General features: G+C 44.5%; 1 protein-coding gene across 1 annotated transcript in view; it reads left to right on the forward strand.

Annotated features, from left to right (window-relative positions):
* The first annotated feature begins 11,391 nt into the window (after positions 1 to 11,391).
* fasn (fatty acid synthase) overlaps positions 11,392 to 24,569 on the forward strand; it is a 43,042-nt gene continuing 29,864 nt past the window's right edge. The window contains exons 1-9 of the mRNA XM_004080702.5: positions 11,392 to 11,881; positions 15,979 to 16,114; positions 17,779 to 17,931; positions 17,998 to 18,171; positions 20,670 to 20,870; positions 21,461 to 21,583; positions 21,679 to 21,794; positions 21,879 to 22,013; positions 24,039 to 24,495. Coding sequence (XP_004080750.2) covers positions 11,735 to 11,881; positions 15,979 to 16,114; positions 17,779 to 17,931; positions 17,998 to 18,171; positions 20,670 to 20,870; positions 21,461 to 21,583; positions 21,679 to 21,794; positions 21,879 to 22,013; positions 24,039 to 24,495 — 1,642 coding nt within the window. The 5' untranslated portion in view covers positions 11,392 to 11,734. The remainder of the gene's footprint in view (positions 11,882 to 15,978; positions 16,115 to 17,778; positions 17,932 to 17,997; positions 18,172 to 20,669; positions 20,871 to 21,460; positions 21,584 to 21,678; positions 21,795 to 21,878; positions 22,014 to 24,038; positions 24,496 to 24,569) is intronic.

Here is a 24,569-nt window from a genome sequence, read left to right on the forward strand (position 1 = left end):
AAACACGCATCTCCTCCCAGTGCAGCCCTTCTGTCAAATTTTGCAACCTTTGTGCTCCACAGGTCAAAAGGTCTGCCCAGGTCTAACCCTAACCCCCCTGGTGGTTGATGTAATGCATATACACCTTCATATATATCCCACCAGGAGCTTGAAAATAACAAGCAAACTACAAGCAAAACACACAAGAACTATTTAAAACACCCCAGTGCAGCAGCTCATGTCAACTACAGCTATTTTCTATACTTGCTGCTCCCTGAATCTTTAAGTAGAACCACGACTTCAGGTGGGTTTCTGATACAAAGACTTCTCTCCTGGGTTCATATTATTTTTGGGTAAAACGGTCTTCAATTATGAACACATCTTCTAAATTTAGAAAAACTTTGACATTTCCACGACTTTGCTTCTTCAATCCAACTGAGACCTTCTGAAAGGTGAAATGGATCCACAGAAGATCGTGTTTGTTTCTCAGATAGTGGCTGGCCTGCTGCTTCAGCCTTTGTGCTTCAACTTCTGGAGGAGGATCAGTGAGAGCGGCGAACAGGTGTGAGCAGGTGTGCTGAGCGGTTTGATCTCGTCCTTTCAAGCCTCAGTCATCTCTCTCTGTGTGTCGCGTCCAGCTGTGGCTCCTTGTCGGTTACTCATTGTCATTCTGGAGCGGCAGTCGGCCCACCATGTGACGAAAACAAACGCCAGAGAAGTCCAGCGAAGTAAACACACACATTTGTATTTATGCAAAGAATCTCACTCAGTGTGAAGGTGTTTGTGCCGCTCTGGCTGCATCATATCTGGACCCGGTCTTCTGATTTCCTGACCCTGTTTTGTCTCTGACCCCGTTTGCCTGCCCGACAGACTTACCTACCACCTACTGAGTTCCTTCAGTCAGTTTCTATTTTTGGAAATCTTCTGTTCTTTGCGTGTACCAACATCTTTTCTTCTAAATGTTCATTTTCCAAGTCCAAACTTGGTTCTGCTCGTCTGCTGGCACCCAGCCTAATTTGTTTGCTTTGGTGCATGACTACCCATGCCCACACTCTGCATTTGAATAAACCCTTCCAGCAGGATCTCCCCCAGTCCTCCCTCCCTGCATGCAGGCTGCCACTTAATTCCAGCATCACACCCATCTGCTCTTCAGGCACTTGACCTCATCTTTATTTATTCATTGTGGCTCCTGCCAAGTGTAACCTTTTAACACCTTTCCTCTGTTATTCAAACAAATCCTACTTTAACATAATTTAAAAACTATGTTTTACATTCAGTGGATCTGAATGCAGCGGATCTATTCAGGAATTAGAGCAACACTGAATCCCACTCAGAGGATAAAGCTTCATAGGCTGCTGCACATCAACATCTACACATTTCCCGTCAGACTTTTAAAAAAGCACATTTGACAAACATCATTTTTTCTACTGTAGCCGGTTGTTATTTTTTGAGCGCAGATTTGTCACACCATCAAATAAATTGCACTAGAAATTATAGTTTTGTTTATCGATTATTAACAAAAGGAAGTTAACCAAACTGCTTGAGAAAAAAAGTTTTTTCTAATCCAAAAAACATAAAAAAAAAAAAAACAAAGTGGGACAGAAGACAAGAGTTTTAGCTAAGATGAATCAACCGAAAATGACTCAAGTTGGAAAGCAGTTTTAATTACAGTTTCATGACAGTCAGCCGCACATGTCATAGGCGGTCACACAGAAAGTGGGATGGGCTATCAAACTATCAGGCTTAGGGTCTTTCATGAATGATCTAGTCTGACACTAGAAAGAGGGATGTCAAACTCTCAGCCATGGGGTACGGTACCAAGGATTTAAAAGTACCAGTGTTCATTTAGGAAGTCCATTTCTGTTTTATAGCATTTGTCCATTGGATACACCGTCTGTGAATTCCTCAGAATCCAGAAAATGTCAACCTTTTTTTCTTTTTTTGTCTTGTCCAACAGCTGAGCAAACAGAAAGGAGCTGAAGGCCTCTTGTGTTGGACAGATTTTACTGTTAAAACAGGGGGTTGTGGGTCTTCTAACACACCAGTTGTGTATTTGAATAATTTAGGCTAAACTTGATTTATTTTTACATTGATTATATTTGTCCCTTTTTCGTTGGATCCCACAGAAAAGAATAGGGAAGAAGGGAGGGATGTTGGAGAGGGGGGGAAGAGGAGATAAGGAAATCTGGAGGATGAATACAGAGGTGGTGGTGGTGGGGGGGTAGAATCAAAGGGAATTCTAAGGCCCTCTTTTCTCTCTTTTCCAAATTAACACAGCCTACGAACCAACTACCACCCCATCTGTACACCTCTGACTTCTGTGACACATTGGCTTCCTTCTTCAGCTCAAAAAGAGAGAACATCCATCAGGAACTATTCGTAAATCCTGGTTCCGATCCAGTTTTGTCATTCCTGTTGGACCCACAAGACTCGTTTTCATCATTTTCTCTACCATGAGTCAACGTAATTGCTGAGCTAATTAAACACTCTAAATCCTCTACCAGTCAACTTGATCAACTTCCTACAGTTCTGGTCAAAGCTACTCTCCCCTCCCTTTCCCCTCTCATCACCAACGTTATTCAGTCCTCTCTCACCACTGGAATTGTTCCCTCTACTCTCAAAAAGACTACTGTCACCCCTATACTCAAAAAAACAGGATTAGACCCCTCCAATCTCAACATTTCTAATCCTCCGTTCATCTCCAAAATTCTTGAAAAAACTGTTGCAGAACAACTTTGAATGCATCTCTCTCAGAATAACCTTTATGAACAGTTCCAGTCTGCCTTCCGTCCCCTTCACAGCACAGAAACGGCTCTCCTCAAAATCTCCAATGACCTCCTCCTTGCTAATGACTCCGGCCTACTCTCCATCCTCCTCCTACTTGATTTGAGCTCGGCCTTCGATACCATCTCTCACACCATCCACCTAGACAGACTGTCCGCCATAGGTGTCACAAACATACCTCTCAACTGACTTCACCTCTCTGGTCGCACCCAATTCATTCAATTAAAAACATCCACTTCCCACACAGTTCCTGTCAATACAGGTGCACCCCAGGGCTCCGTCCTGGGACCCCAACTATTCATCATTCACTTCTCCCTCTTGGTCAAATACTCTGTAAATATAATATTCACTTCCCTTGCTATGCAGACGACACTCAGCTCTACATCTCCACCAAGCCAAATTCCTCTCTTCCTCCCTCTTCCCTCACCAACTGCCTTCTTGCAATAAAATCCTGGTTTAGTGCTAATTTCCTAAAACTGAACAATGAAAAAACCGAACTCCTCCAGATTGGCACTAAATCTGTTGTAAACAGAACCAGAACTTCTCCATTCCCTTTGAAAAGTCCTCCATTTCCCCCTCCCCTCAGGTTAAGAGTCTGGGTGTCATCTTTGACAGCACCCTCTCCTTCACTTCACACATCAATAGCATCACCCGGTCTGCCTATTTCCACCTTCGCAGCATACGTCGTCTTCGCTCTTCCCTCAGTCCTCATTCCACAGCCGTCCTGGTTCACAGTCTTATCACTTCTCGCCTGGATTTCTGCAACTCCCTTATTTTTGGTTTATCACAAAAAAACTCTACGCAAATTACAACATGTTCAAAACCCAGCTGCCAGAATGACACCATCCATCCAACACATCCACAACCTTGCCCCTTCATATCTATCTTGTTCGTGTCGCCACTCCCACCCGTACCCTCAGATCCTCCTCCTCCCTTCATCTGGATGTCCCCACTGCTCGTCTGGTCAACATGGGGAGCAGAGCTTTCAGCTGCTCTGCCCCCCCGGCTCTGGAATTCAATACCTCCTGACCTCAGAAACATCGGCTCTCTCTGATAATTCACCAAGAAAGTAAAAACTCACCTTTTCCTACTTGCCTATTTCCCAACTTCCTATTCCTGGCCTGTTTTAAATGTATATTTTATTGTACATTCTATTTCTTTTAATTTTATTTTTAATTTTATTTTCACTTTTATGTACGGCGACCTTGGGTTCCTTGAAAGGCGCCTAACAAATAAAATGTATTATTATTATTATTATTTGAGGACCTAAACCCGCACCACAGGGACACGAACACCCCCGGCTCAGATGTAATGTTAACCCTGGCTCATGGTCCACCAGAGAACTCAGGGATCCCTCTCCCCTAACCGTGACTGGGTGGGAATCGTGACATCAGTGGCCCTTCCCTCCAAGTATCTGCTGCTTCAATTTAACAGCATTTAAACTCCTTGTGACTCTAAGGGGCACAGGGGGGCTAATGTTTGGACGTCAGAATTTTTTTCGTGGTGGAACATAAACAAACGGCGCTTTGGGACCGCATATCCGCGGGTCTGAAGTCATTTACATGAACCTGATCCTCACCGTGACATTTGAAGACGCAATTATTGTTGTTAACAGCGGTTTTAACGTCCTAAAAAGAACGCTAATGCCGCCCAGACGTTGACACATGTCACATACAACATACAAAGTGAACGATCCTTTATTTCATGTTTTTTAGTCTCTAGCAGCAGGAATGGTTAAGATTTTGATATGGTCTTAAAGTTGAACATGTTTGGCTTATTTTGTCACGGGGGGGTTATTATTTCCTCCTCCAAAGGGGGAACAAGAGAAAAAGGTTGAGAGCCACTGAGTTAATCTGTCTCTTTGCTGTTTTTCATCTGCCTCACAGTTTTGGTCTTTGGATCACGGACGTTGGAGCTGTTTGCCTCCCCTGACTGGATTTTGCCTCGTTCCATGACGTCTCCTGTGTGCTCCTTCTTCACTGGGATCTCCATCCTTGTTACTGAGAAGTTTCCACATAAAGAAACTGGATCATCCTTTATTGGGGCTGAACATTTATTAACTCTGTTTTCCCCTGGTTTCAGGCTCCCCTGTGCAACCGGGGGCACATCTAAGTACTCCAAAGAAACTAATAAATACATTCCTCTGTGTGTGCTTCTAGTTTGAACATAACAGCAAACTATCCCGGACTTCTTTTGGGTGTAAATGAAGAGGCCATGTCCCCATGACACTAAACACAGCATTACCACTTCAGACTGAAGGATTTAATATGGGTCAGCGGGATAAATTTATCCTGATAACTCCTCGCCAGAAAAGGCCGGGAGCTGTGCTGCTGTGGGAGGAAGTCATTTAGAAGGATTAGGTGAAGGTTTTAATTTCAGTTTAAGGATACAAACAGAATAATTCTTTTCCTTTACATTGAGCTTCCTTTGCACATCTGAATTTGTTGGATCGACTCTGAAACCTCTTTGGTCCCTGAGGAGAAACAGTAAAACCTTCCACCAGAGGTAATTGTTTCAGAGGTGGCTCCTTCGTAGACACATGGGTCATTGGTTATGAAGTGTCAAAACAACAATTGATTGGATCTGCTAATTTGCTGTGGCCTATTAATCATAGAGAAAAACTTCCCCTTTAAGCTTTTTTGGTGGATTAGTTTACTGTCACTTCCTTTTTCCACAGCCGTCCATCACGTTTTAGGTGATTATAGGAATGGACTCACCTAAAGTATAAATGTGAAGGAACTGCCACAGCTCAACTGCTAAACTAACAAAGTAGGTTCCAGGCAAGAGATCTTAATCTGACATGAAGCTCCTCAGTTCCTCACTGACTGACTCTCTGCAGGGCATTTGAGCCTTTTACAGACACCTGAGGACTTCCACTTCAGATCAAAATACCTGTCCAAAATGATCTATTTTCATCTTAAAGGGGCTATATCCTGTTTTTCTTAGGCGTTTTATAGTAAAATCCTAAATCCTTTTGTTTTTTTGGCTACAGAACATCTGAGCCAAGAGAACATTTTCCCAAAACTCAGAGTCAACTTTGATAATCTTTATTTAAATAAAAATATCATCAATAAATATTTGTCAGTTTTTGTTGGTTACAAACAAAAGTGAAACAAAAAAAAATATTTTTGAATGTATTCCTGTTAAAAGGCCTATACCATGCAAAATCAAATGTTTGAGTTTTAAATTGTATTATAATGTTTGCTTCTCACAAAAAACTCAAAGTGGTATTTTGATCTATTCATGTATTTCTGAGTACTCCTCTAAAAATTTGCTCTCTGAGCACCGGCCCCTCCCAATCCGTGAATGGAAAATGAGCTGAAAATAACTCATATTTCATTAAAAGTTGTTCTTTCGTGTGCCAAAGATAATATATGGTCGTATGTATGGATATACATAGGTGACTAAGTTTGTGCTGATAAATAATCTACACCTGATCTGATAAGAACCAAAATATGGCAACTAAAACAAAAATATAAATTTAAAGTAATAACGGAATAGGGGTGGGTTTATACAAAGTTTTGCTTCTTCTCACTTCCTCTCAGGCAACAACTTTACCTGACTTTATTTGATATTTATTAAATGTAGGGAATCTTGTTTTCTCCGGGGGCTCTGGCTTCCTCCCACCGTCCAAAAACATGCTTCATAGGTTCATTTACTCTACATTGTCCATAGGTGTGAATGTGAGTGTGCATGGGTGTGTGATTGTGGCCCTGCGACAGACTGGCAACCTGTGCAGGATGTCCCCGCCCACGAGTGGCTGGGATAGGCTCCAGCAGCCTCGCAACCCCGAAAAGGACAGAACAGGTTTAGAAGACGAATGAATCTTAGGTGACATATATGTGTACTGGATGCTTTAATGCAAAGATGTTTATTTATCATTATGAGTAATTACACTGTCAAGAAAATGGCTTCACCATCTTTCATCTTAGTTTTCTTGGTTTTCTCTATTTTCAAATAAATGTATTACTTTATATCTCAAATGTGTTTGTAATATCTGGATTTTGTAATGCTTTTATTGTGTTATTCCATCATTTCTATGCTTGAAATGAAGCAATTCATCAAATTAAATCAAGATAGATGTCAATCATTATGTGAAAATGTGAAAGTTAATTATTAATATAAAGTCTAAATGTAAATCTAACTAAAAATGTAAAATTTATTGTGAACTTAATATGTAATTTGAATTTGGAAACAGTTATGATTTGGTCATGGCCATCACCTCACCACTGTCAGCCATGCCTTCATGTAATTATCAATTAGCTACAATGCTAAATCTTTTACTTAATGGTATGGTACAAATGATTCTTTTTAAATGTATTGTTTTTAAGATAAACAAAAAGGTCAGACCAGAGAGCTGTTCTTCACTGTGTTATCTATCAGTAATCGAGGGTTGACTTTAGTTGGTTCTGATCTTTTTGATTTAATGTTCATTGTGTGCATATCCTTGTCTTAAGAATGGATCTTTGTTCTTAACATTTGGGTTTGGATCTCCCTGAAGAGCTCTGTGTCATTGTATGGCCAACAACAGCCAACCAGAGAGCTGGTAACATTCTATTTTCAGTTGTCTTTCCCTTACTGCATTTAGGCCTGAACCACTAAAACTAAATTGAGGGCCTAAGTGGTTCAGTGAATATGAATTAGACTTTTAACAATATATCAAGTCTTTCCCTTTAGTATGCGTGTGACTTGATGGATGTTGTTGGATGACAGATGTTTCATGCCAGAGTGTCAGTAACTATTGTGTCAGGCTCTCAGAAAAAAGGGAGAACTGAAAGAATCAGATTAAGCTGTACCATCTTTTCCCCAATATACAGTTTGATCCAAGAAATCTTTCCTCTATCCACGCAGGGAGAGGGATCTCTGAGTACTCTGGGCCAGTGGTCTCCAACCCCCGGGCCACGGACTGGTACCAGTCTGTGGATCAATTGGCACCAGGCCGCAGAAGAAATACACTGACCAAAAATATAAACGCAACACTTTTATTATTGCTCCCATTTTTTATGGTATGAACTCAAAGATGTGAAACATTTTCCACCTACACAAAATAACCAGTTCTCTGAAATATTGTTCACAAATCTGTCTAAATCTGTGATAGTGAGCATTTCTCCTTTGCCAAGACAATCCATCCCACCTCACAGGTGTGCCATATCAAGATGCTGATTAGACAGCATGATTATTGCACAGGTGTGCCTTAGACTGGCCACATGAAAAGGTCACTCTGAAATCTTCAGTTGTGTCACACAGCACAATGCCACAGATGTCGCAAGTTTTGAGGGAGCGTGCAATTGGCATGCTGATAGCAGGAATGTCCACCAGAGCTGTTGCTAGGGAAGTGAATGTCCATTTCTCCACCATAAGGCGTTTCCGAGAATTTGGCAGCACATCCTTATTGAATTCTATGTATTCATGATCCTTTTGATTTTGTGTTTTACTTTTTCATTAACCAATATGAAGCCCATCCAGACGACTGTTGTTGTGAATTTGGGCTATACAAATAAAATTGAATTGAACACGTCAATGTAAGGGTGGGGTCATAGGATAGCACAAGGGTTCAAATATGGATTTATTGCAACATGTGATTTCACACACGGAGCCTGTTTACATGGTACTCTCAACATTCATTGGCAGAATATGTTACTAGAGATTGATGTTCCACTGCTGCTATCTGTTATGATTATTATTAAAAGATTTATTTTCGTGATGAACAGTTTTTTTTTAAAATCTGACCACAATTAAGCATCCCCGGCAACCCCCACCCCTTTCTGCCGGGTTGTGGTAAAATCCCCAGGGGTTGACTGGTCCACAGCCGCATAAAGGTCAGGGAACACTGACCTAGGCCATGAGGATCACATCACACCTGAGCCTGGGGGGGATCCGTGTCCTTTGGGGCTGGTTCTGGTCCTTGCCTCAGAGCGCTTGGCCTCTCAAAGTTCTGGACAGAGGGAGTTTGGTCGACCTGCGTTCATCACCACCAGCTCAGTCTCAGTCCGCCCTAAGACTGGAAGGGCAGACTCAAATCCAGGCTGAGTCATACCAAAAGACTCCCAAAATGGGACTCAGTGCTTCCCTTCTGGACACTCAGCCTTAAGGGGTTGGACTGGGGGGGTTAAACCACCAGATGCTTCCCAAGCGCAGCTGTGTCTGTAGCTTACCGCTTCCCCAGGGGAGTGGTCATTTGCAGAGAACAAATGCCACACAACTAGGCGTGTGACAGCTGATAGGACTTTAACTTTAACCAACCACACTTGTAGAGGACCCCCACTACTCTTGGGCACCCTCTTCTTGTGCAGAGGGGAGTGGGCCCTACCCTGCTCTCAGAGGGAACAACCCACCGTCTCCTGCTCCTTTTTTTTCTTTTCTGTCCAGACCAACATGAAATGTATGCAAATATGATTAAAATAAATAAAGTTTAGCCTCAAATACTGAAGGGGTTTATACAAATACACACTTTGTGTGTCAGAAGACTCATAAACCCCATTGAAACCGCAAAATCTGTTCAAAACGAGAGGCCTTCAGCCGTGATCTGTTTGATCAGCTGTTGGACTGGAAAAGTTAGGATAATTAATTATTAAATAAATAAAATAATTATTATTATTTTTTATTATTAAATAAATAAAAGGGAGAAAAGAAAGAATGGGATCAAGCTCCACCCTCTTTTCATACAAATATGGATTGATCTAATGAAATACTTTTTTTTAGGAACCAATAAAATGACCAGGACTTTGGATTAAGAAGGCGTGAACATTTAAGGCTTAACCCTAAAACACTTAAAAAGTTACACCATCACATAAACCCAACAAAAACTACTTTTCATTAAAAAATCAATCAAAACATGACTTTACAAGATAAATTAGAGAAAAACATAGGAATTTCCCCAAAACATTCTTAAAAAATTCCTGAGAATTTGAGAACAAAAATATCCTAAAAATAATAATGAAATGATACTATAAACTTGGTCTCTGGTCCACCCATTCCTGAGAGTTTCCTGGTGAAGCCACAGACTCCTGGACACGCGACATATTGAAATTCATGTCTATAGTAAGTACATATGGAGGGGGGGTACAGAGCCTCTCACACCAGCAGAGGGCAGCAATAACTCTTGGCAGAGCAGAGGGGGGATTTGTGGACATAAGTAGTTGGGTGGATTTGAGATGCTGGTTGTTCTTAGATAAAGAGTGTTAAGGGAGGAATACCAGAGTCAGAATTGGAGGCAACAAAGGCAGAAACGACAAGGATGTTTGATGGTGACAGCGGCTGGAACCAGACGCCCCAAACTCTCTGCAGCTCTTCTAAAGCTTAATTTATCCACACACTGCAGATGTTAGAAACAATCAAGGTAAAACTTCAGGTCCACCGTCAGGCAAATCAGCCCAAAGCAGGAACCAGGCTGGAGCAACACTGGCCTCCTCTGAGGGGGAGAAGCGGGAGGTGAAGTATTTTGGAGGCTGCCACAGTTGATCAGAGATAAGAGGAGGAAGAGCAACTTTCATCCATCATGACTAATGCAAAGCAACTATGTGTTTTCATGAATACTCTAACTGAAATATATCAAAACAGTAAACTGGGTTTTCCGGAATTTCCTCTGGATCCGTGGTGGTACCTGCCGTGTTTCCACCATGACAAAGCACGACACGCTGCTGTGGTTAGAGTCCTGCTTTTGGTTCGTCCCCTGAGACGGCGGCATCGGTGCGTTCTGTGACAGTTGTTGATGCAACGGCGAGGCTGTATGGAGGGCAGAAACCCCATCACCTTCTTTATTATTTTAACATGTATTTTAAAATCATTGTTTTCCGCTGAACCTATCCTTCTGAAAAAATGATGTTGGACGGAAATGCTGATCAATAAAGTTAGTAGATGATAGTTAATACATCTGTCTTTGAGCAGTTTAAAGCCTGTTTCAGTGGAAAGTGCTGAGTCATCGTTCATCTGAATGAGGAAGTTTTTCAGCCGGCTGATTACACAACAGCCCCGCTGTATATTTTGGCAGTGCGTACCTGTGGTGGCATGTTGCTGCAAATAGGGCATAGTGAGAGGCTTTTCTGTTCATCTGCCCCACAGGCACCATGCTGCCCCCCACCGGAGCAGAGATGGCCTCATGCTTTAGGCCTTGGACCTGAATCCAGGTCCTGAGGGGCTCAGGGAACACCACCCTGACAGAAACGTCTGCACTACACGAAATAAGATCACATCTGTACAGCGACATCTAGGAAAACTGAAGGAGGCAGGAGGCGCGTGCATGAAGCCATCATTCAGCTCAGCGTGCACCAACATGAGCTCATCCTTCAGTTCTCTGACGTCACATCTCCTTGCAGAAGGTCAGTGAGGTGCTGTCCGGTCACCTATCCAGCCGTCAAGTTCAATTTCACAAGACAGTCTCTGAAATCTGAGTGAAAGCCCAAATCAATCAGAGAATCCCCCTCTGAACTCCGTTAACCCCGGGAGTCACGTGACAAACGGCTGCTGAGACCCTGCCCTGTAATCACCTTATCGCGTTGTGGCACACGCCTCTGTGCTGTGATTGGCTGGAGCCTCACATCCCCTGACAGTGATTGGCTGCAGCTCGGGTCTCTGTAACGCGATTGGCTTTCGGGAGCGTGATGGTCCGGCGTGCCCTCGCGGCGGAGCACGTGTCGTCACCCAGGAACTGTTTGCTCAAAAGCGCGAAACCAAAATGTCAAATATACACAACGATAAGTTATCAGTCTGGTCACGTGATGCAGTGTTTGCCGTCGCTGCGGTAAATCGGGACAGTTTGCAGAAGAAGCTGTCAGACCCTGGCGGGTCACGGCGGGCTGATGCCAAACAGAGAGTGGCGGGAGCGCGCATTGCGCTCTCACTGGAGCGCGCTGACCGGCAGTAACCCGGCCCGGCTCCTCTCCGTCACTGGCTCCATCACCGGCAGCATCCTCGGCTCTCATTGGACTGCGCTGTCAAGCGGCTGTCAGCCCATGTGGCGTGGCCGGGCTTAATGCCGCGCGGGCACGCTCCCCGGGGAGCAGAGAGGAGGAGGAAGCTGAGGAGGTGCATTCAAGCCCGGAGCACCGACACCGACCGACCGACGCAGCCGAAGCCTGGTCCGAGGCAGCAGAGCCCCCCCGCACAGCTTACCGCACAGGTGACCTGACGGGGACCAACCGACGTTAATGTCTGCTTCACTTCTGCTCAGTTCTGTTCCTGTTCTGTTCAGTTCTGCTAAGTTCTGTTCCTGTTCTGCTCAGTTCTGTTCCTGTTCTGCTCAGTTCTGCTAAGTTCTGTTCCTGTTCTGCTCAGTTCTGCTAAGTTCTGTTCCTGTTCTGCTCAGTTCTGCTAAGTTCTGTTCCTGTTCTGCTCAGTTCTGCTAAGTTCTGTTCCTGTTCTGCTCAGTTCTGCTAAGTTCTGTTCCTGTTCTGCTCAGTTCTGCTAAGTTCTGTTCCTCTTCTGTTGAGTTCTGCTAAGTTCTGTTCCTCTTCTGTTGAGTTCTGTTCCTGTTCTGAGTTCTGCTAAGTTCTGTTCCTGTTCTGTTCAGTTCTGTTCCTATTCTGCTCAGTTCTGCTAAGTTCTGTTCCTGTTCTGCTAAGTTCTGTGCCTGTTCTGCTCAGTTCTGTTCCCGTTCTGCTCAGTTCTGCTAAGTTCTGTTCCTGTTCTGCTCAGTTCTGTTCCTGTTCTGCTCAGTTCTGCTAAGTTCTGTTCCTGTTCTGCTAAGTTTCGTTCCTCTTCTGTTGAGTTCTGCTCCTGTTCTGTGCAGTGTTTTTTTTTCCCATTCTGCTCATCTTTTGTTCTGATTCTATCTGGGAGGGTTTGGTTCTGGTTCTTGCCGTCTCAGTTGTGGAATCTCTAAGCTGTGCTTGTTTGTATCTGTGGAGCTTTAATATGAGTTCTGCTTGTTTTAACTGAGGTCTTCTTCCTCAGAACACTTACAGAACCTAAGGTTAGGTGGTACAGTCTGTGGTCCCACCAAAACCCGGTCCCTTAAAGACCCCCTGTGTGCTTTTTCAGTCTGACTCCCAGGAATCATTGCTTCAGTGCTTCTGGGCCTCGGTTGGGGACTGATGGTTCACAAATGGATCAAACAGATTTTCTAATGCATCACATACTCTGGACTACGCCGTAAACCGCTTTCTTTTCCGAGGTTTCGGTCCGTCCAGTTTTAGTTGAAGTAGATTTGTTCAAAAAGTTGGATCTCCAGCTTCTCTGCTGCTTTGCAGATGTTGCTGACAGAAGACAGGAAGTTGGCAGCAGATGATCGGTTTTCCTGAACTATTTCAATGCTCGGCCCAAACGGCACATCAGAACAGCTCCACACCGTTCTCTGCTGCTTTTGGGCCAGTATTCTGCTTCCTTCCGTCACAGTTGTGCCTCTGAGCCTCTTCCCAACCTGTGGAAGTTGAACGCTCCAGTTGCCATTGCTTTCTTTGATGGAGCCATGTGTGTCCGGTGTGTTTGTGGTTCCAAGCCGACGGTCGTTTGGCTGCTCTGCCTCTGCCACAGCGATGTGTGATGGATGGTGTGACATCCTGCAGAGGGAAGTGCTGGAGGCCGGCTCTAAACTGGTTTGAGGAGTCTTGGTGGATCCTGAGTCATCCAGGCATTTTGTTATCCTGGATCCTCCTGTGCGTGCACACGTGCACACGTGCATGCTCGTGCGGGTTCATGACGCTGTAGGTGAGGCAGCAGATTGGATCTCAGGTCAGTCTCTCCAGCAGGTCAGCAGGTTTCATTGCCCCACATTAGTTCCAGAGCTGCATGCAGACTCTGCTGTACCTGATGTGTCGCTGCCTTTCGCAGTTTGGTTCAACCTCATCAAATCAAATCAAACTTTATTTATAAAGCACTTTTCATATAAAAATATAACACAAAGTGCTTTACATTAAAACACAAAAAAATATAAAAACAAGCATTGACGATTTAAAAATAAATAAAATAAAAATAAATAAATAAATAGGGCCCCCCTCCCTATACCTAGCCCCCCACTCCTTTCACACCTCCCACCCCCTCAGTGATGGCAAAGGACAATGAGAAATAGGCTGAGCACAAAAACAAGATGCAGGAAACGCTGATAATTGGAACCTCCCCCTCCGTGATGTTGGATTTGGCATAGACAGCCAAATGCAGCATCACAGGCAGGGACCGCTCCACCACAGCTAAGTGGTGATGCAGGTCCCCATTTAGAGCCGCAGTGGCTGAACAGCAGCCAACCCAGAGGGAGAGGATCCAGCTGAGGAAGCACCGGAAATAAAAATGAGAATAAACAAGTAAACATATTGATAAAAACAATAAAACATTAAAATAAGGTAAATTAAAATAACGCGTTAAAAATCAGATTCAAGTTCATAAAACAAGATAAAATGGATGAATAAATAAATAAAATAAAAAGTACATATAATTAAATATCTGAATAAATACATAAAAGCAGTAAAGCATTAGCTAAAAGCCAGGTTAAAAAGATGGGTCTCGAGCCTTTTCATGAAGTCAACCCGGTGGAGCTCCTCCCTCACAACACTGACGTGGACTTTAGAGGCTCACGCCGATCATCTTCCGATCTCGTTCCCAGTGCTCTTTCAATCAGGATTGGGCCATCTTTAGCCAAAATCCAAAATCCTGTGTTGTTTTCTAGGACATTTTCTGCAGAGTGGCAGGAGTTCATTCTTAGTTGTGGGCAGGGCTGTTAGTGTGGAGCAACCCTGCCCCCCCCTCCCCCGAGAACATTAACGGTGCAACAAAAACAGCAGCGATATCAGATCTATCCATCCGTTCATTTCTGATCCACATTCCAGCTCAGACCAGGAAAACAAAGACGTTCATGGATCTATTGGTCTGACAGTGGATGATCAGAAAGGGGCGGAGCATGGAAGCTTTGGCCCGTCGTGGTTGTCTCTACCGTACATCACACCTACAACCTTTTTCCAACAACTTGAATAAAGAAATCCTCAGAAATGCAGTTTTAATCTGAATTTATTTATAGGTGTCCTCCATCACCAAAAATGCTACAAGAACCTGTTCAAAACACCAAAAACACCTTTAAGTCGACCCTTGGGTGACCCCGCAACAGATTTCATGGATTCAAATGAGTGACTGTAGTGACAGAGCATCAGGAAAACATGAGACGCCGTGTTTAACACGGGATGATCCCCTGAAGGAAAGTTACTCCAAGGTCAACCAGATGAACAAAGCTAGTCAAAGTGTGAAGACTGTTGTTTTCTGTTGTTAGGTTCTACTGTGATGAGCCGTCATCATTTTCTCTGCTGCTAACCTGAAAACAAACAGGACTTCAGTGGTTTCTGATCCAGTAGAAAATGACCATAACGTTTATTTTGGATCTTTTCCCTTCTCAACAGAAACACAACATTGTTGTGCAGCAAAAGACAATTATTGCTTTGAACCTTTTTAAGTCATAAATGTAGCTTTTTTGCCGATATTCTGACGTCTGTGCGTTCTGGGGCTGGTTTAGGTCACACAGGCCTCCTCCTTTGGGGTTCTGTCTTAAACAAAGCAGATCCCAGAGAGGCTGTCTGAAGAGAACACAGTAACAACCAAACGAATACAGAAATGTACCGTAGTTCTGGCCAGACAAGGGTTTTGAAAGCTGGGATTTCACATTCAAACTTTCTTTTGCACCGTAGAAAGTTGTCATTTCAAAACAGCAGTTGAGGAAATGACTTTTGTTCGCGGTTTAGTAGCACAAATATTACTTCATGTTTTTGGAAACAGACCAGGATGATCAGGAAGACGGCCGGCCTTTGGCTGCTTTTTAAACTGGTCTCTGCGGACACAAAGGTGGCGAATCAAAGTCTGTCAACATGAGAGATTCATTTTTATTGAACAAAAGTAAATAATTCTCATATAAAGGTACTTTTATTTGCTGGTCTAAAGGAAATGAGACCAGATAAAAATCACATATTTAAATATATAACAAATTATTTTGACAGCTTAGTTAAAGAGACCTAAATACTGCAGAAAAACCCTTAGGGTCAATTAGAAAAAACGTATTAAAGAGGTTCAATAGTTTAGAATTACAAATTAAAAGCTGGAAAATGTGTATTTAAAGCCTGAACTGCCCACAGAGGAGCTCTGTCCTGGTTCAGAAATGGTTCCACTGCAGGCAGCGTGACGGTTTTGTTCTCCAGAGATGGCATGTTCTATTGTGTTCTTGTCTTTTCTGTCGACCGATGCTGTTACTGCTGCTGCCCCAAACGGTCCATCATCACTTCATCTCTGCTGCTTTTCTGTCTTTAGTCATCCAACATGGAGGAGATCGTTGTTGCTGGGATGTCAGGCCGCCTGCCAGAGTCCAACAACCTGGAGGAATTCTGGGAAAACCTCATAGGTGGTGTGGATATGGTGACAGAGGATGACCGTCGCTGGAAACCAGGTGAGGCTTTGCATTCTTCAGGTCTGAAGGACTTTCTGTGATCAGTCCTTAAACTGCTGTGCTGCTTTCAAAGCCATGAGGAATTCTTGGTAAACGTTGTTGGGCCACACCTTGAAAGTATCCAGTTGGGTCTTCTTGGACCTCTTCTAGAGCAGGGGTCTCAAACTCAGTTTACCTGGGGGGGCCACTGAAGCCAGGGTCTAGCCGAGGGAGGGCCGCAACTTCAACTTCAACACACACACACACAACTTGTGAGTCTGAGAGCCAATACATTTGGATGGAACATATACTATACTTTTAACTATACTCTATTATTAACTGTTTTCTGTACAAAATGTACTTATAAAACTCTCATTCAAATAAAATACGTAAATAAAAAAATCAACAAGTAAAGAAATCAGTAATTCATTTCTGTTTATTCAGTCTTTTATATTTGCTGTTTTCTGATTTAAACGTCCTTATTAACAAAGTTCAGTTAACACTGTTGAATTATAACTATTAAACACAAAATAAGACTTAAATTCTACAGTTCTGTAACCTCCATCAATGGTTCTTCTGAACACGGCTTCTCTTGTCTTCTTATTACTGATGGACACTTGGCAGCACTTCCTCCCAAACAGCTGAGACCCTCAGTGTGGATGAAGATGATTGACAGTAAATCTGGACACTTTGGACTTATTGACATTTAAGGATGATAAGAGAGTTTATGCTATCAATTTTGAGTCTGTGTTGAATGTTTTTTTTTTAATTTACTTTTTAAAACACAATTCAATAAAGGAGAAACAAAATTCAGTAACCATTTTTAGATTTTCTTTCTTATGACTTTTTGCACATTTAAACCCCGGTCACAAGTTACTGCAGAGTAGCCGGTCAGCCGCTCCCATATTTTCATAGTTTGATTCAAACCGTGGTTCCTAAAAGAATGGGCGCTGTTCATTGGAGATCAGAACAATCGTTACAGATACCTGAGATCAGAGAGAGGCTCCAAAATGGATGGAAATGTATGTTTACGACACCAAATATGTGCAGCACAATCAGCGTGTTTGAGATCACCCAGGTGGACGAAACGCTGCGCAGATCACCTGGTGTGTGACGGATGTTTTTGCTCCAACATCACCTGTCAATCATCACACAAATATCACCAGAAAGGGGCGGGAGCAAGGCGCCAACTTAAGTGAACGCAACTGGAAATTTAGTACCGTGCTGACCGCAAGCCGCCCATGGACTACAAAATAATGCATTATGGGAAACGTATCCTGACGGTTTTTGTAGTTGAGTGATCAATTAAAATCATTTAAAATACCTATTGATTAGGAAAAGGCTACATACATTACAAGATGTGAAAGATGAACAATAGGGTAGTAAAAAAATGGCGCCCAATATCAGAGCTATCCAGCCGTACAGTTTAGATCCAGATTCCAGCTCAGACGAGGAAAACTAAGACGTTCATGGATCTATGTTCTTGATCAGAATTGAGCGGAGCAGGGAGACTTTGGCCCCGCCCATTTCAGCTGCTGCGTCACAAACCCGAGGTTTTTTCAAAGCGTGGGTTTTGCTCCTGATCCAACATGAATGAAGAACGACTCAGAAATGCGTGGGTCTATCTTTATACGCTGAAGTGCACGGTAACCGTGATGTGGGTGCATGTGTGTCCCTGACCCCAGGTCTGTACGGACTCCCCAAGAGGAACGGTAAACTGAAGGACATCAGCCGCTTTGATGCAGCCTTCTTTGGAGTCCACCCCAAGCAGGCCAACACCATGGACCCGCAGCTCCGCCTCATGCTGGAGGTTGCCTATGAGGCTATTGTGGATGGAGGTGAGGAGGATGAAGAGGGGAATCTGGAGGAGTCTCTGGGTCCGTCTGAAATGAGTTTCCACGCAGGGATAAATCCCGGCACGTTGCGCGGCAGCAAGACGGGCGTCTACATCGGGGTGAGCGGCTCGGAGGCGGGCGAAGCCTTGAGCAGAGATCCAGAAGAGCTTTTGGGCTACAGCATGACCGGCTGCCAGCGTGCCATGCTGGCCAACAGGCTCTCGTACTTCTTTGACTTCACAGGTACGTTGGCTCACAGGTGATCCAGCTGCTGTTCGTGGATCTCTGACAGCATCGCTCATCCTCCAAGGTTTTTGTCTGACTACAGAGTCAGAAAACGATGTCCGCCTGTTGTTGGATCAGTTCTAGCGGCAACATTTCTGAAAGACGGAAGGTTTCTCTTGGAAATGTCGATCGGACTGATTTAAGAAGGTGGCAGTCATCACTCATATCGCAGGTTTTCCTCATATTGTGCAGCCCTACAAACGAAGCAGACTTTGGAGTCAAGCGTATCCGACTGTACGATGGATCCCCTCGCGTGGGCGATTCCTGACAGCCACAAGTCTGCCACAGCTTCTCTCTTCACTATATAGATGTTTGTTTCCATCTTCTGAATCCTGAAGGCTGCCTGATCCTCCAGTGCCACTTTGACCCCTGGTTGCAGGTCTACAGCACAGGGCCTCGCTAGGAGACCAAATGCTCTCTGCTAAATTTAGCTGCAGACATCAGGATTTGTCCACACAGCCTGTGTGTGCAGTGTCTGGCCTGATGTGTGCATTAAGTGATTGGGAGTGTTCCAATATTTACTTTGGCACTCCAGCGTCTTTCTATGGTTTGTGTTGGCACTGAACCACAGACGAGTCTCTGTAAACTCTGGAGAACTCCGTGAAGTCTGGGATCTGGACTGCAGTCCGAGTTTTTTGTTCCCCTCATGGTTTCTGTTTCAGTGATGAAGGTTTCCGTTAGTCCAGTAGAAAGAATCTTCTCATGGGGGGGGGGGGGGGGGGGGATTTCTCGAAACATATCAGTCCAGCAGGCGTTCAGAGACCGGTGAGCTCACATACAGGTACGTGGTCGTTAGGGCTGCTCCATGAGGAAAACTCGCGATATTAGTGATCAATATTGTGGTGACGATATAACTTGAGAGACATGAACAAATAGCAACACAACCAAAAACATTGTTTCCATTTCACTGCAAGAGTTTCATTTAAAGAAGAGTCAACATAACTTAAGTTACTCTCCAAATGAGCCTCGTCTACATAGGAGGTGGAAATCTAACATAAAAGCTCCATCCGATTGGTCAAGTGCATAAAGGGATTAATTTGATTTGTTAAATACTTCAAGCTGCCATAAAATTGTTTTAGCACATTTAAAGTAACCAATTATAGCAATTTTTGCTAGGGTTGTGATGATAACTGCATCACCGCTATCAACCGCGATACCGCGCCCCCTGCCGGTTCATCAGTGATCAAAAATCCCACACCGTCACAGCTCTAATTTTCACTGTCTTTTGCGATATGCGTATTGCACAGCTTGAAATCGTCATACAGATACATTTATTGAGCATTCTGACTGGTCGTAGACCTTTTTCTTTGTTCCCAAACGTTGATTTCAGAATTGCATTAAAATGAAAACGTGGATCTTCAGGGTTGAAGAAAAGAAACTGGAGATGTGAAAGCCAAGGTTTTCTTTACTGGTTCGTTTGCAAAAAGCCTCAAATGATGTTAAAAAAAATCCAACCTTTAAATCACTACTTCTTCACATTTTTAAGTGAGTGAAAAAAATGGAGGTTTTCTCTAGTCATTTGGCTTGTGGACAACAGTTTGGTTGTGAATGTTTCAAATGGGTTAAAGTTTGTTGTTAATTCATTTTCCCAAAATGATTTTAGAAAAAACCCATAAAAAGTCTGCCAGAGTCTAGTCATTGCTCCATTTCTTAATTCCCTGGACAACCTTCACCTCTGTTGGTGTCTGGTTTCTCTTCTGAAGGATTCTAGTCTGATTGCAAATGTCTGTCCGAACGGCTGCTGATTTCAGGGAAAGTTTGGAAAATCTGGAGGCTGTAACATCGTTCATTGAGGAGATTTTCTGAGGGTTTTAGAAGCTTCAGTGCATTTTCATAGCCAAATATTCTTAAAGTCCTAAAACGTCTTTAATATTCTTTGCTTTTAACCAAACAGAAGACCTTGGAAGGCATGCCGATACTTCAAATCTGAATTACTGGTCAATATTTTTTCCTGCCTGCTCAACAAGTTCATTATCTGGAGTCTGTGACCAAAGACACAGTTTTGAGATTTCAGTTAGTCTGTTTTTGTGGAAGTCAGCATCAGAATCCTGAAATGTTTCAAAAGTGCATTTCTCCCTTAAATAACAACAACTAACAGTCAGTCTGTTACATCCTTTGAATAGACAGTTATGTGTAGGACTGACGCAAAGGTAACCAGGGTTCGATTCCCACTGCCTAACCATGTAGTCATGAGGGGGCCCCAGCCCGGATAAAACTCAGGGTTGTCTGGAAGGGCATCTCTGCCAGACCACCTGAATCAGTGAAAGCTGATTGGCTGAGGCCTTCATGGAGTCACAGAGCTTCGTTCCTGCAGAGGTTAGGACTCTATGCGGCGTCTCTAGCAAGACGTTTGAGGATGAAACCCAGAGGAACGGTTGTTTTCTGAGAAGACGCCGCGGCGTTCTCCCACATCAGCAGCTGTTGCTCTGTAGTGATGCTCCTCTCTTGGTCCTCAGGTCCCAGCACAGCCATAGACACCGCCTGCTCCTCCAGCCTGCTGGCGTTGGATAACGCCTTCCACGCCATCCGTCAGGACCACTGTGACGCTGCTCTGGTGGGTGGGGTCAACCTGCTGCTGAAGCCCAACACCTCAGTGCAGTTCATGAAACTGGGCATGCTCAGTCCCGACGGGACCTGCAAGTCCTTCGACGCTTCAGGTAAGATGAAGCGCTGCGGCGTCTTTTACCGACCGCTTTGTCACTTTTCTTTTCATCTCTGTAGAGGAAGTCAGAACATGATGGGCTTACGGCTGAGGTTCTCCTCATCAGCACCAAATCTGTCCTTTCCAATCTGCTTCATGCTCTCCATCAACAGCTCATGGGTCACCCCCCCCCTAACAGGCAGCACACTACCACCTCTGAAACATGAATCTTCAGCTCTGTGATGGTGCATCGGCTGCTCATAAGTGGAAAAATGGCCACCATTTCTTCTTCAGGCCTTCACCCTGACGCCTCGCTCAGCATCCTTTACCTCATCGCTGCAGCCGTTCCTCTCATTTGTCTTTAATCTTTTCTCTTGAAAAGAAGCTCAGATCTATCTTCATGTCTTTTGTTGTTTTGTGAAGCCTAACAAAACTGCTTGAACCCCATAAAAGTATTACCTTATATTCCTTTAAAGGACTAAATTGCAGCTGAGAACAGGTTTGTTTTCCTGTTTGTAGCATTCATCCATGTTTAGCACCAAACAGCTGAGTGTTGTGGACACTGGAGGGGCTTTTGGGGTGAACGTCTGTGTTGTGTTCTCCCAGGAAATGGGTATTGCCGCTCGGAGGCGGCGGTTGCAGTGCTTCTCACCAAAAGATCAGCTGCTAAGAGAGTCTATGCAACCGTGGTCAGTGCAGGTAGCAACACCGACGGCTACAAGGAGCAGGGTAAGGTTCAGCCGGTCCTGCACTTCCCTCTGCCAGAGTCCCATGTTTGGGACTACATGTCCTCATGTATGACCCGCTTCTGTCTGTCTGGCCAGGAGTCACCTTTCCTTCAGGTGAGATGCAGCAGAGGCTGGTCTGTTCTCTGTATCAGCAGGCTAATATAAGTCCTGAACAGGTTGAGTACATCGAAGCCCATGGCACCGGAACAAAGGTCAGAACCGGTTCTCCTGATCGGGACATTTTCTCTGCAAGGAAAGGTTGTGTCCATTAGCTGTTTCCGCTCACCTGCCTTTAGGTCGGGGACCCACAGGAAGTCAACGGTATTGTCAGCGTGTTCTGTCAGTCAAAGCGGGCGCCTTTGCTTATTGGCTCCACCAAGTCCAACATGGGCCATCCAGAACCGGCCTCAGGTCTGGCTGCTCTGACAAAGGTGAGTGTAAGAGCGCAGGACAGGGTGGTTTGGGGTTTCTGGACTTCCTGCTGTTCCTCTGTTTGATGTTTTTATCATATCTGTGGTTGTTTTGTTTCAAGCGGTGCAGAAAAAGACAAAGTGAGGATCTTTAACCCTTCATGAGGTCTGCTGGTCAATTTAGTTGGGTCAAACCCTGCTTCCTCAGGATCACTACCCTACTTGTTTATATCTGTATTCCTAAAAAAAACACAGGTTGCTGTGTGCAAACCGCAAACCTCCTGTAGCGCGGTGTAGGACTCACTTCCTGTATTACAAAGTGTGGCGTAGGACTCACAAAGTCAAAAGACCTTTTACCGTTGTGTTGTTGTGAGGCAGCCCAGATGCAGCACTGAGTGCTAATGGTTAGGGTTAGGCTAGGGCAGGGGTCGGCAACCTTTTTTACTCAAAGAGCCATTTGGGACCGCCCCTAATAAAAAAGAAAGCACTCGGAGCCACAACCCGTTTTGACATCATTATATATACTATGCATGTATATATTATTCAAAGGTGCTCATTACGTCGATCGTGATCGACCTTCAAGGACATGAGTGTAGATCGCGGGCCAGAAAAAAAAAAAAATAGTACTTCTTTAAAATCCACCAGCCAATCAAAATCCTCACTGAGAAGTAAGGGACTTGATTGACATGTAGATTGGCCAATCGGACATCGTCTGAAGCATACGTCGCTGCAAATGCACATTATGTTCTTTAAAGGATGATACCGCGGCCGCGTGTGGGAGGAGCTACTGGTTCTGGTCTGATCGCTGCATGGAGCGATGTGTTTATCGATGCATGGTAGACACTGAGAATGTGGAGAGATCAGGTTTATTGTTTTGAAGAGTCCTACTTGGTAATCATGTTTCCATGTTTGAGTTCATAAAATCATCCCAGGGAAAGTCTCTGCTTCAACTCCCGCAGGGAAAGCTGCGTCTGAATCTGACGCCCGTGTTTCCATCTCTCTGACAGAGTTTGAAGCCAAAGCCCCTCCTCCGCCTCTCTACCTGCTTTTCCTCTCTACCTGTTCACCTGTTCACATCCTCTGCAGATGAGAGTTGGTTTCCCCCGCACTCCCGGTGTGTCCTACACAGAGAGCGCAAAATACGGTAGTCCGGTCGCTCCTGCGCAGCACAAGGATGAAAGAGCCGGACTCAGGTTATAGCGGGGATAGAGCGGGTTAAGCAAATGAATGAAAGAAGGCGCTCCGCTGAAGAAATATTCAATATTGTACACATTTTATTATTAGTCTGAACTTTATTTTATTTAGAAAAATCTTTTATTTTATCAGTCCAGTACGGAAAAAAAAACATCAACAAAAGCTGTGCTGGGCGGTTTTTGGCTGGGTCTGGCGGTTTTCAGATGACTTTTGGGCTGGAAAACTGTGACTCTATCTGGCAACGCTGGCGCGAACTCTCAGTCTGTCGTCAGCGAGTTGGTCTCTGCCCCGCGGTACGTCAAGTTCCCGGCAGAAGATCGGAGTGTTTATTGAAGCCGCCCGCGTGTCTCCTCCTGCTATCAGCTCTGCAGGTCTCGCCCGATAAATACGAGCTCCTTACGAAGCTGTTTTTTATGTGGCACTCGCTCCGTGCGGAGCCAGCAGCGCCTTTGAAATGCCATGAAAAATGAAAAAACCAAAATAAAATTTAATTATTATAAAATACTCATTATTTTCCAAAGCCACAGGGAGCCACAACAGATGGATGAAAGAGCCACATGTGGCTCCGGAGCCATGGGTTGCCGACCCTTGGGCTAGGGTTAGACTAGGGTTAGACTAGGGCGAACCCGACCAATATTAGATTAGCTGTTGGTTTGTTGTGGACGGATTTGAAAACAGAGTTTTATTTCTGTGATCCCACGTTTAAGGACAAAGATGTCACCAAACATCTTGACAGAATCCAACAGACAGGATAGTTTCCGTCTCAGTGAAATGCTTACATTCCAGAAATGTCAGTGCTGCACTTGACTTTCAACGTCTTTCATCAAAAGTAAATACTCCCTTCCCCCTCAGGTGTTGCTGTCTCTGGAGCATGGGATCTGGGCTCCTAACATGCACTTCAGCAGTCCCAACCCGGACATTCCCGCCCTCGTTGATGGGCGGTTGAAGGTCGTTGATAGTCCGGTTCCTGTCCAGGGAGGGATTGTAGGGATCAACTCCTTTGGGTTCGGAGGCTCAAACGTTCACGTCATCCTTCGCCCGCCGAAGAAGGTAGCAGACTCCAACTCACCAAGGAAGATTCCCAGAGTGCTCCAGGCGTGCGGCCGCACCGAGGAGGCAGTGAGCGCCCTCCTCCAAAAAGGGAGGGAGCACTGCACCGACGGCTTTGTCTCCCTGCTGAACGGTATAGCAACGGCCCCCACGGTCAGCATGCCCTTCAGAGGCTACGCCCTCCTAGACTCTCACAGTGACGTGATGGAAGTACAGCAGGCTCCGGCTGCAGCCCGCCCGGTCTGGTACGTCTGCTCAGGTGGGTGACCCGTAACCTCCATGTTTGTGGTTCTTCAGCCAGACCAGAGCTGAACCAGAGTGATTGGGTCAGGA

This window comes from Oryzias latipes, chromosome 19, assembly GCF_053564925.1.
Source record: "Oryzias latipes strain Hd-rR chromosome 19, Olatipes_Hd-rR_3.1".
NCBI lineage: Eukaryota > Metazoa > Chordata > Actinopteri > Beloniformes > Adrianichthyidae > Oryzias > Oryzias latipes.